The 12,905-nt window shown below is 44.6% G+C and overlaps 1 protein-coding gene across 3 annotated transcripts in view; it reads left to right on the top strand.

Annotated features, from left to right (window-relative positions):
• KIF5C (kinesin family member 5C) overlaps positions 1–12,905 on the top strand; it is a 138,595-nt gene that overhangs the window by 76,075 nt on the left and 49,615 nt on the right. For all 3 annotated transcript variants that reach the window (XM_032410769.1, XM_032410789.1, XM_032410779.1), the window contains exons 11-12: positions 369–517; positions 11,902–12,077. In XM_032410769.1, coding sequence (XP_032266660.1) covers positions 369–517; positions 11,902–12,077 — 325 coding nt within the window. The remainder of the gene's footprint in view (positions 1–368; positions 518–11,901; positions 12,078–12,905) is intronic.

The following is a 12,905-nucleotide window of genomic DNA, read 5'->3' as shown; positions in this document are numbered from 1 at the left end:
GGCCATGCAAGATGCTTAGAGAAGGGTGCTGAGTGCTTGAGAAAGACCATCACCGTAAGTCAGGGCTGAGAACAGAGATGAAGATGGTGGCAGGGGGAACAGAGAAAGGTGGCCCTGGGAGACAATTCAAGGGAAAAGCCTTGGAATTTAGACTGGTAGGAGGGAAAGGAGAAAAGGGAATTCTGAGTGTGGAGCCTTCAGGGCAGCGGTGCCAGTAACAGAGCGAGGAGGCGGTAGGTCCCAGGGTCCCCTCTGCTCCCCCAGTCCCAGCCTTCGGATACGAAAGCATTTGAGGCTTAATTGTATTCATGATGTAGCTAATGCTAATAGCTACTCTCAGAATTTTTCCCTTCCGTCTTTGACTCCAGGGCTAAGACCATCAAGAATACAGTCTCGGTGAATCTGGAACTGACAGCAGAAGAATGGAAGAAGAAATACGAAAAAGAGAAAGAGAAAAACAAGACTCTGAAGAACGTTATCCAGCATCTGGAGATGGAGCTAAACAGATGGAGAAATGGTAAGGAAGAATGGAGAGGAAGAATGAGGCATGAGTCTGTGTGTTCCTTCTCCTGGGACAGCTGGTATCCTGGGACACTTGGGAAGGAGGGGATCATGGCGGAGCTTGGTCCTGCCTTGCAACACCTGTGTGAATGAGCGATGTGTTCTCATTGCTTAGCACAGCTCCGCCCCGCCCCCCCCGACCCCGTCCCTTGGCTGACAGGTGTGCTTAGTGTGGGCAAGTGACTATTTGCAAGGTTGCCTTAATCTATTTCCAATGAGATGCTCCTCTGTTAGTGTAATTCTCTCTGGTAGCCACGTTTGAGGTTTTGAGGGCAGCGTCTGAGACTTTGTGGCTCAGACTGCTTTTGATTAAATGAAAAATGTCATTCTCTCCTATGTGAGTTTTGTAATTGACTTGGGGTTAAAAGTTACTGCTGGCAAATATTTGCATTTTTGAGAGGCCAACTGCTCTTCATGCTCTGCTTCTTCAGAGCCAGAAATAGAGGACTCCTGAAGCAGCTTTGTGCTAAAATGGAGTCTTATAGGCTTATTTCGTGACTAGTTCCCCCCCCCCCCCCGCCAAAACACATTCTCTTTGTTTTACTCAAAGAAAATATCTCAGAGAGCTGACACACACTGGGTGGGTGGGTTGTGGGTGAGGCATTGAAGAGGGTTTCCAGATCCAAGTGCAGACAGATTATTTCGGAAATTTTAGCATTGTGATGGAATTAGAAGGTATAAGTCTTTTTTTTTTCTTTTTTCTTTTTTTTAACAGAAATAGGCAGGTTGGTGTGTTTGTAGGGGCAGAGTGGATAGTTGGAGATTCAGACTCTTTGCCGTTGTGTCCACTATGTATTTCAGGCACTGCCGTAGACCTCGGTCTCTGGGGCGAGCATGGGAGCCTGGGGGCTGCAGGCAGGATGGGGGCGGGACCCGCCTGTGTGTAACTGCAGAATTCGTGGCAGATCTTCTTGTGATTCTATGTTTGCCACTGTTTTTTGCTAGGAAAGGTGGGGTGCCAATGACCTACTATTCAATGGAAAAACAGTTGCAAAGCAAAGCAGGATTCAAGAGAGGTTCAAGAAATGACCTAGTAGCCTAAATAACACAATTCTTTTTGGGAGATTTTCTAGCTGCACGCATGTTTTGAAAGCTGCTAGAATAATTGAATAATTCAGCACCTGGGGCTGGTGGATGATTCCTTGCGATTTGGCAGGAGTTAGGAGAGTGGGGAGGAATGGTTGGCAAGGTGAGGAGAGGCCGTATGAAATTTTGTTCTATTTCTGGGATCCTCTTGGGTCAGTTCTCTGCTGGGCAACTGGAACATTCAGTAACACCTTTTGGTACAGGGAGGGGGGCTGGCCTTAGAACACTGAGCAGTGGGCAACTAGCCTCGTTGTTTTCTCTTCTGTCCTGTCCCTTGCCAAGCTCTCACCCTGCAATCCTCCATCCCTCCACCAACTCTGTCCTCTGGGGTTGGCCTGCTGCCCTGTTTGCCTAACTCAGCCTCCTGCCTGGCACTGTCCCCTTGCTTTTGGACTTTTAACTTGGCATCATTTTAATTATTTGTCCCACTTCATCCACCTTGCAGATCTACTTAGAAGTACACTGTTTTCCATGTCCCACAGGGTGAGATCCTACATAAGCCCTTACATACATAATTTAGGAAAACTCATGTATGGTTTCTGGCACATGATAGACTTTCATAGATGTGTGTTATGTAAGCATGTGTTTAATCCATTGCTGGAGTGGAAAGGGTGAGCCGTCAGTCATGGTCTCTGCCCTTACAGAGCTTACAGTCTGATGGGGGAGACAGACTCCAGCCACAATCAATAAGCGTGTCTATGCTGCATACTAAAAAGGGAAAGGATAAGGTACTAAGTTATTATAATGGGCCCTGACCTTGACTGAGAAGTTACTGAAGGTTTCCCCCGGTGAGCAGCCTAGGGAGTAAGCAACCTAGGGAATAAGATCTGAGAGAAAGAGAGCAGTTAGGAGCAGCAAGGTAGAAGTGGGGGTTGGTGTGGAGGAAGCCACATGTACAACATCCCGAGGGGCAACTTTGAGGGGGTTGGCAGCAGGAAGGCCAGTGTGGCGAGCTGGGGCGGGGCAGTACTGGCCTGAGTTGGGTGGGAGGGGTAGGCAGGCCTGTTCTGTGCAGGGCTAAACAGTTTTGGTTCAGGATTTTGGTTATTATCTAGGAAGCAATGAGAAGCCCTTCAAGGATATTCAACTGAAGATCATATGATAAGATTTGCATTTTTGAAGATCCATTGGTTGTGTTGGAGAATGGACTAGAGAGGGTAGGAGAAGGGCCAGGAACAAGGATGGTCTTCCAGAGATGAGGTTACAGTAGTTGAATTGAGAGACAGGGCAATGGCAAGGGAGAGACATGGATGGACCAGAGAGGGATTTAGGAGGTAAAATCAGCAGGGCTTGGTGAGGAGCTGGCTGTAGAGAGATAGAGTGCCAAGTTTTCCTGCTTGCCGTGTTGGATGGAGGGTGGAACCACTCACTGAAAAAAGAAACGCCAGAGAAGAACCAGACTAGAGACAAGGGAGATGTGGAGGGGAGTTCAAGGTGCCTGTGCAACATCCAGGTGAAAATGTCAAATAAGAAGTTAGGTCGAAGGGTCTCGAGCTCAGAGGCACTGGCTGAGCTAGGGAAAGAAATGTGAGTTGAGCTTTAGGAAGTACATAAAGACATAGGTAGGGGTGAGGCCTCTGTAGAGAGAGGGCAGGGAAGAGAAGAGGGGGAGAGAGTCTTGAGAGAGACCCCCCTCCACGATTACCGTGTAATCACTGAGTGAATGTAATAGAGAAGGGGATCTGCAGAGCTCTCCTGTCCTCCCAAGCTAACATTTATGTTTTAAAGATAATTTTTGGGGGGACACCTGGGTGGCACAGTCCGTTAAGCGTCGGCCTTCGGCTCAGGTCATGATCCCGGGGTCCTGGGATCGAGCCCCATATTGGGCTCCTTGCTTGGCAGGAAGCCTGCTTCTTCTCCCTCTGCCTGCTGATCCCCTGGCTTGTGCACTCTCCCTCTCTCTCTCTGACAAATAAATAAATAAAATCCAAAAAAAAAAAAAAAAGAAAAAAGGATAATTTTTCTGAAAGCAAAAGTTTTCAAATGTAGAGAACCAACTTCAGTGATACAAATTTGAGGCTGGAAGTGAGGCAGGTGGTGGCGTCCTGGAGCTGGTCCTTGGAGCAGCTGTGAGTGAAGGACTATCTCAAGGACTAACTATGTCCCACATACAACAAAACAACCCCCAGCTTTTTGTTATGTGCCTAGGCTGGGCATTTAGTCCTCCAGCAGCCCTTGAGGTTTCAACAAGCTAGAAGGCTCACCCGAGGTGGCTCAGTCACTGACGGAGCAGGGATCTGAACGTAAGGCAACTTCTGCAGGTTCACTGTCTCTCCACTGTCTGTTCAGTCTGCACATGGCCCGAGTGGTTTGTGTTCAGGCCAGTTAGAGGAGCGTGAAAAATGCCACACCAGGAAAGAAGGGACCGGAAACTCCTTAGCCGTGTCCCGCGCACCAGGCCTACTTCCTCATCGTCGTGAGAGCATGGCTGGTTCGTGTCAACTGGAGAGCTGGGATTTTGAGAGGTGAAGTGGAGAAGAGGTGGTGCCCTCCACTAAAACCCAAGTGACAGGGTATTTCCAGCTTTCTTTTGGAATTTGACCCACACACTGGCTCTGAACTTGTAGGAGGCAGCCACTGAGTTCACCTCAGTGAATCCTGGGTGTTGATGTTTCCACATTGTGGGCTGAACAACTGAAAGCAGCACTGCCCATTGTATGCATTCTCCACTGGGAAAGAGAGGTCCATCTTTGCATGGTGTATTTATAATTTTAAAACTTTGGCTGTTCTAGCTGTGGAAGAGCAAGAGAGAAGGAGTGGAGCTGAGAAAAAGTGTGCGTGTATACGCATTCTTGTGCTTTCCCCTTTCTGCTGTTCTGTAGACGGAGGTAGGAAAACCAGGGAGTCAGAGGATGAAAGAACACGATTGGGTCCAGGCAGGCCATGGAAAGTGAAGAAGTTAATATAGTTGGTGGTAATGGGACTGTGCTGCAGGAGAGAGCATTCCCAGCCCAAAGTCATTCAAAAGGTGTGAAATACTACCCTGTTCCATGCCTGTAGGCTAGTTCTGCCCCAGACCTCCACCACTACCAATTTTCAACTCCTTCTAGCTTCATGGGCTACTTCAAAATGCAAGCCTGGCAGTTTTCTCCTCTGGACATAGTAGAACTTGATTCTCAGAATATGGCCGCTGACTTGTAATGTATATAATTACACCCAGCCTTCATTCATTTCTGCCGTTGGCTTTAAGGCAAGGCTCAGGGCATATGCGTGCTGGCTTAAAGGGAGGTCATGCCTTGTTTTTATAAAGAAGGAATAAGGAGAGCCACTCCACTCCCCACAGTGCCAGGCTCCTTGGGTTACACGGGATAGGAATTGACCCTGCTTAGGTTAAACAAAACAGGAAAGCATGAGAAGTCTGTGAATGACTCACAGAACCAAAGGACAGCTGAGCAACCAGCCTCATCCGGCAAAGCTGGGACTGCTACAGAGATGCAGGGCTCATAAGGGGCCACACCTGGCGTGAGTCCCCTCTTGCGTTTTCTCCCCCTTCCTTACATTATCTGGATGGGTAGGGAGGCCCAGGAGAGGAGGGAGATAACCGTGCTTGGTGGTGTGCTTCGGTTGAGGAAGCCCGGGGCCCTCTGCTGTGTCCTCTGACGAATCCTGCATGTGCTGGGAGAGGTAATTGCTCATAAGGAAGTTGTGGTGCTGAAAGGAGAATGGGTGTGGAGTGACTGAAAAACACCTGTTCAGTACAATCTGCTAGTGACATCTTGTGGGCTGAAATCGATTGACAGTCCTTGGAATCTGGAAGCTCTGTTGGCAGCTTCAGCCTCAGGGATTTTGTTCAGCCTACCTGCTTAAGGACAGATAGATGGAGTGGGCAGTTGTCGGAAGCGGGATTGTTTTCTTTTTTCCAGCTCTGTTGTTTGTTCATCATACACATGGAAATGACTTGAACAATCAATCTTATAAATGGGGATAGATTTAGATAGCTGCATTCAGAGTGAATAATGGCTCCCAGTTCACCCTGCCCTGTCCCCCCAGTACATCCGGAAGACTCTTGATGGGGAGGTTGGGGAGGGAGGGCTGAGGGCCCAGGGCCATGACCCTCAGAAGGGGGATGGGCCCACAGTTCCCTGTTGCTGCCAGATCAGTCTTTACACATGCCCTCTTCTCTGATACTTCTTTGAATATTGTCCATTAAAAAGCAATCCCCCACCACTCCAGCAACCAGTGGTGGGGGATGGGAGGGATGGGGCGGCTGGGTGATAGACATTGGGGAGGATATGTGCCATGGTGAGCGCTGTGAATTGTGTAAGACTGATGAATCACAGACCTGTACCTCTGGAACAAATAATACATTATATATAAAAAAAAAAAAAAAGAAGAAGATAGTAGGAGGGGAAAAATGAAGGAGGGGGAATCGGAGGGGGAGATGAACCATGAGAGACTATGGACTCTGAGAAACAAACTGAGGTTTCTAGAGGGGAGGGGCGTGGGGGGATGGGTTAGCCTGGTTATGGGTATTAAAGAGGGCACATATTGAATGGAGCACTGGGTGTTATACGCAAACAATGAATCATGGAACACTATATCAAAAACTCATGATGTAATGTATGGTGATTAACATAACAATAAAAAAAAAGAATATGTAAGCCATGTAAGTGAGATTGTATCTCTTATGAACAAACACTTGGGCCTTGAAATATCAACTAACAGTTGGTATTTGATATTAAGAGGTGACTGTGTGTGATATTAATTAGTATTGAGCACCTTGAAAAGATCTGTACTACATATAGCGATTTTTTAAGCATTTTCAAATTTATTTAATTTTTGTAACACTAAAATAAGGTATAAACATTATGCTAACTGAATTAAGTCAGACACAAAAGGCTAGTAATTGTATGATTCCACTTAATATGAAGTATTTAGAGTAGTCAAATTCATTGAGACAGAGAGTAGAATGGTGGTTGCCAGAAGCTGGGTAGAGGGGAAAATAAGGTGATCTTTTTAAGGGGAACAGAGTTTTAGTTTTGCAGGATGGAAAATTTCTGGAGATTATGGTGATGGTTGCACAACAATGTGAATATACTTAACACCACTGAACTATATACTTTAAAAATGGTTAAAATGATAAATTTTAAGTTATGTATATTTTACCATAATTTAAAAAATGTCCATGTTAAAAAGGGCCATAAAATGGAAAATAAATTTTTGAACCATTAAAAAAAAAAAAAAGCAATCCCGTTTTACAGGGGCTTAAGTCAGAAAAGGAGGCCCTGAAAATCCAGGTGTCAGAAGTGCAGGGAAATGACCCAACAATAGGGCTCATCTGCAGGGTCTCTTGAATAATTAAATATAATATTAAATAACAGAATGGATGTAGATTTACCCCATCTGCTGAAGTCATGCAAAGAAATGATTTCATCACAGACTGGGAAGGCATGGAAAAATCGGCAATCTCTAGAACAGACTTGTTCTTCACAATTTAAACCCTGCCAGGCCATCAGGCTTGGTTTCCCTAACTGGCTAAATCTGCAACCTGGAGTCTGATCCCAGGCTTTGTGGGACCGGGTGGCCTCCGTGGCACACACAATTTGCTCTTTTAGCATTAAAGATATGGAAGATGGTGCCTGCCTCTCTCCCGCTCAGAAGTCAGCCTTTCATCTGAGACATCTGATTTGTTAGGCGCTCTTCTTTTGAGAGTACAGCCAAACACTAATAGAAATACTGACCACTAAGAGAATGGTGGGGGCTATTCAAGCGGTCAGGACTGTAGAGAGATTTCAGAGTCCTGGGTGACCAGTTTATTAGAAAATTACTCTAGGGGCACCTGGGTGGCTCAGTCATTAAGTGTCTGCCTTTGGCTCAGGTCATGATCCCAGGGTCCTGGGATCAAGCCCCGCATCGGGCTCCCTGCTCAGCGGGGAGCCTGCTTCTCCCTCTCCCACTCCCCCTGCTTGTGTTCCCTCTCTTGCTATCTCTCTCTGTCAAATAAATTAAAAAAAAAAAAATCTAAAAAAAAAAAGAAAATTAGAAGGGATTAGAGAATGTCTTAAACTGCTTACAATATTTTTAGGAACTAAGGTGAGAGATGCTATTTGTGTGCAAAATAATCCCATAAAGGAATGACTTTTTTTCTTTTTTTTTTAAACCTCACATTTATGTACTGACATCCAGCTGCTCTTACCCATCTGGCAACTTAAAGATTTCCTTTTAGTTTCTTTGATATAGAAATTACCTACCATTAGGTCCGCCACTGGGCCTGTTTAATTGGTATTAAAAGAAAGCACGTCCTTTGCCTGATCTGCTGTGGTTTCTGACGGAAGCTGTGAGTGACCAGCCAATCTCTGCCCCTGGAGTTGCTGAGAGAATGCAATTACCTTTCTATGTCCTCCAGAGGCTTTAGGGACTCAATTTATGAAAAGGATAACTAGCTCGTTGCTATTTCATGTGTGAAATTTTAATGAATTACTGGCAGTCTAATGGTTTTCTTTCTTTTTTTTTTTTGGAAAAAACAAAAAACCAAAAAGCCTTTTTTAGAATTTTTAACTAATAGCCCTAACGAGTATTTTTGATTAGTCTGTCATTCTTGTTTATTGCAATTGATGGATTTTTACTTTTTTGTAGAAACGCTATTTATGCCCTCGGGAGGTTTTCATTTTATAATTAAAATGCTCTGCAAACCATGTAGGTGTGCTCCAAGTGAATGGTCCTGTGTACACACAAATCTTTTTAGTCCTTAAAGGTAATTACATCTGACAATAGGAAATGCCAGAATGCTTATTTAAAGAAGGGAAAGGTTTCTAGTGGGCATGGGGGGAGCCTTCATTGTAGGAAATCAGATGCTTTACAGTATTATAAGCTCTTTCCCTATAGACAGCAGGTATAAAGCCTCAGGGCATGAACTAAGAGAAATTTGCTTTTAATGCAAAAAGGGGACTAAAAATAAAAATAGATGCGCCTCTTCATTTGGTGGTCCTTTTCCGATCCCCCACCACCAGATTTTAGGACATTTTTTTTTTTTCCCTCCAGGGTTTGTTTGCAGCTGTTGTCTGCCTTGTTACAATCAGTTGTTCCGTAATCGCCTCGTGGGGGCTTCTCTGGAGACTCAGTCCACTGCAGTGCAGGGAATATTCACGATTAACGTGGTGAGATTGCCATGGAGACAGATTGCCGAGTGTCAGGTCTTGCATAGCTTTGGGAATTTACAATCCCCAGGCGTGTTTGTGAGCTGGACAGTGTAGTTAGCAGGGACGCTTCTGGAAGTCATTTCCTCGGTCCTTTGAAGGGTAGCAGTGTTTGGGGAAACCAGCCCTCGGTTCCTCTCTGGGCAGGAGCTGTGCTCTCCCACAGAAGCCTGCTGCTTTTGTTCCTGCTTGTTGCTGCTTTGTTCTCGGCCTGAACGGTTGCTGTAAAAAATAATCCTGACTGCCTGACCTTTGGAATATAAACTGGGAAGAGCTCCTTGTTTAGATGCAGCTTTGTAGGGGACATGTTGATGCTTTGATTCGTAGAATTGTTTAAGAGAAACCAGAAAGTCTGCTGTAGGTTTCGAATATTGTTTTAGTAATAATAAAAATAAAGCTGAAAGGGACTTGGCATAGCTACATTGTGTTTTATTTTTGGAACTGAGCTACAACCACAAAGGTATTATGAAGACCTCAGGAACAATAATCTCAGAATAAGTAAAAATATCTGCAAAGCCTGAAGAGTTGACAGTTAGGGAGAGGACGGGGTCAGAGATGGACCTTAAACAATAATACCTTTTGTGTGTGTGGTTTTTTTACATATACTATGTTAATTAAATCTTTAAAACAATGCCGTGTTAAAGGCATTATTTATTTATTTTTTCCTTTACGGAAAAGGCAAACCAAGAGGTGAAGCCGGAGATGGGCTCGTGATTAATTAGTCAGTGAGAAGGTGCCGTGTGGCTCAGCGTCCTGCCACAGCACTGGAGATGTTATGCGGTTTGTTGATTACTCTCAGGGTGCCTTGTAGCAGCGTTGGCTGGCTTGATGGACTGCGCTATTCTTGGACAACTCTGGTACTCAGTGATGCTGTGATTCCTCAGTGGGACAAGAGGGCAGATTTAGGGTCACTTGCTGCTGGGTTATAGGGGTTCATCCCTGGGCTCCTTGGCTCACTCCAGCCTCGTGGTGGCACTGACTCTCAGCCATGTGGAACCAAAAAACACGGGGACTGGGTCTCTTCCAGCTGTGTTTGTATCTCACCTCTGCACTTGGGGCCAGTTGGCGTAGGATAATAGGACTATGTTCTGCCTCGTTTCTGGTCTAGTACTGTTAAGAATTTCACCATCATGCTTAAGCTGAAAGATTAAATTCGTGCTGCACTGGATTGCCCTGTTCACAAAGTTCAGAAGGTAGAGCTGAAAAATTAGAGATATGGTCATAACCCAAATAGGGGAAAGATTTACGAAAATGTTCGTGGTCAATTTCTCTGTAGAAGGAACACAATTGGGAGGTAGGGGTGAAGGAGGGCTTTATAGTTTTTGTGTATGTAATCTGTGGTTAGAAAAAGATATATATATTTAAGCAAAAAAAAAAAATCCTTGGGAACTAGAACATGGTACTGCTTTTATAGCCTGTGGATTTAGCAGACTGTAGAGAATATACATCCTTTAATTGGATGAAATCCAGTCTGCACACTAAGGTTGTTGATGGATGTTTTAAACTAGGAATTGGAACTGAATGAAATATTGATTTGGTTCAGGTTCAGTTCAAAGGCTACTCTGATATTCTGGTTTTGTCTCAGGTCAATAATTTTAGAAAAAGGCGTAGGTACAGTACGGTCTAGTTGAGCTTCAGATGAAAAAAGGGTTGACTCAGTCTTATATTCAGCAAAGGAATACTTTATTCCAGGTTCTGCTTCAAATGGAACTGTGATACAAAAACGAAATCACTGGATGTTAATTTTATGTGACAGGGAGGCCTTCCTACCATTTTGTAATTATCAGGTGAGATAATGAAATCTTAAGCAGCAAAGCTAACCCATCACAGAGTGTTTTGTTTATATTGAGATAAATGTGTACAATGTTCAAGCGGCTTCCTTGAGGCGTGATGCGTACTGCTAATGAAGCCACAAATGAGGGGATCCAGTTTTTTTGTTTTTTTGTGTGTGTGTGGGTGGGTTTTTTTTTTTTTTTTTTGAGAAATTCCCTTTGTCTTAGGGCAGTTTTCCTGGGGACTTTCCACAAAATGCATTTTATGGGCTGAGAGCCGGGTGAGGCTTGGAACATTGCAGATGCTCACTGATTGTAGCAAACTGAGTATGAAGTTGATGGTAAACATTGTGATGGAAAAGTGTATTTGGTTTTGGTTTGCTTTCCAAAAAGATGTTTGAGAGACTCAGTTGGGCCACATGGTTTTCATAGACTCCTTTTTATGCAGTCTGTCTTTACAAGGTGATTTTCTTGTTGGGGCTGGCCACTGACCAGCTTGAGAACTTCACTTTTCCCCCTCAATTTGAATAGTCAGGTTTGTTAATGCTTCCTTCAAAGGCCTGGACAAACACTGCTCTGCAGATTGAGAAGTGGTATGTGCTAGTCTGCAAACTGAGAAGTGGTATGCAGGGTCTCTGCACGATATTCTGGATTGGCTGCTTTTTTTTTCGTGGGTTTACTTGACATCATAAGAAATTATTCCATTTGAACTCTCCAGATGAGGCAATTAATTCTGACCTCCTAGGGGAGCGGATGGTAGTAGAATGTGTGTTTGTGCGATGTCAGTCAGAGCTCCTGGTTCCAGGGCTACCCTGGTTTTCTCCTCCAGTTTTGGAGATTCTGAAATTCAGAGGATTATGGCCCTGCAGTGTTCTCTTCAATAGTGGTGAATTTCTTTGATTTGGCTGTTTCTCCTAATGAAATGGTAACCTAATTAATTGGTAATTAGGATGCCTCAGAGGTCTGTTTCCCTGTAAATCAACCACTAGATAGAATGTGATTCTAGTAAAACCCCAGAATATTCCCCAACAAAAGGAAAGTGTATGCAAAAACTTCTGGATGTCACTGCAAGCTGTATTAGTTAAGAGTGGTTGGTGGTGCCAGTGTACTTAAGTGATGCATCGCGAGAGAGGAAGTATTATATAGCCATCTTCTTCCTTAGACTAGTTTTGGTCAGTTAACTACAACCTTTCTTGTCAAATAGAAAGAACACAAGTTCCAAGTCTCTACAGTAACTCTTTATTGTGTCCTCTGTGTCTTTTCAAGGGAGTGGCTATTTTTGGAACTCTTCCTGTAGAGTTATATGCTGAATTTCTTCAATCCCCAAATCCTCTTGTGCTTTGCAGGAGAAGCTGTGCCTGAGGATGAACAGATCAGTGCTAAGGACCAGAAGACCCTGGAGCCCTGTGATAACACCCCCATCATAGACAATATTGCTCCCGTTGTTGCTGGCATCTCTGCAGAGGAGAAGGAGAAGTATGATGAGGAGATCTCCAGTCTCTACAGACAGCTGGATGATAAGGTCTGTAGCCAGAGATTATAGTCCTCACTCCGGCACCTAGACTAAAGGTGGCGGGTCCTAGAGCTATTGGCCAGAAGCAGCTTCAAGCCCCATGGGCTGCAGACTGATGTTTATGTCCATCTTCCTAATATCTATGCTAGCTCTCGATTGGGCAGACTCAGGGAACTTGAATCTTGTGGAATGGAAACTTCCATGGAAGTTTGATTGGAAGACTAGAGAGTTGGTCTAGATAGAGAGCTAGTCTTCACTTCTGGACATGGGACCGGGGCTAATCACGGCATGAGAGTGGGAGTGGCGTGAGTGTGCATGATCTTCGTTTAATTATCCCTTCTATTTTTCTCTGGGCCTGTGCCTCACCTCTTGAAAACTTCAACAGTAGTGCCAGCTGTAGGGGGAGGGTGGTGTCTCCTAAAGCTAAATGTGTTCTTTCATCATGGAGCTCTCAGGCCCTGGGATGAGGAACCAATGGTAGTGGTGTGTGGTCTGACAGCTTTTTCTTTACCGGTAAATCCGTTTTCAGGGGCATACTCTTGAATGAAGTAGTTTGAACATGCTGTCCGGTTAGTCCAATTTTATGGCAAACTTTCGGGACTCAAATAGTCATGTGAATGTACAAGTTGGACCAGAGGAAAAGAGACCATGGAGAACAGTGTATATCGTTCATCCCCAGTGAAGGTCGGGTTAGGAATGCCAGAGGCATAGGAAATTAAATTGATGTCTCACGTGATCTTGGCGTATTGCCCTTGGAATATTCTAAATCCTTTCAGTTCATTCCATCAAGGTTGCTGGTATTTTTAGTCTGATTTAATCTTTTCTGCTGTGCTTCGG

The sequence above is a fragment of the Phoca vitulina genome, unplaced genomic scaffold (genome assembly GCF_004348235.1).
Source record: "Phoca vitulina isolate PV1807 unplaced genomic scaffold, GSC_HSeal_1.0 scaffold1, whole genome shotgun sequence".
Lineage (NCBI taxonomy): Eukaryota > Metazoa > Chordata > Mammalia > Carnivora > Phocidae > Phoca > Phoca vitulina.
The sequence above is the reverse complement of the archived record's forward strand: the minus strand, read 5'-3'. Positions and strand labels throughout refer to the sequence as shown.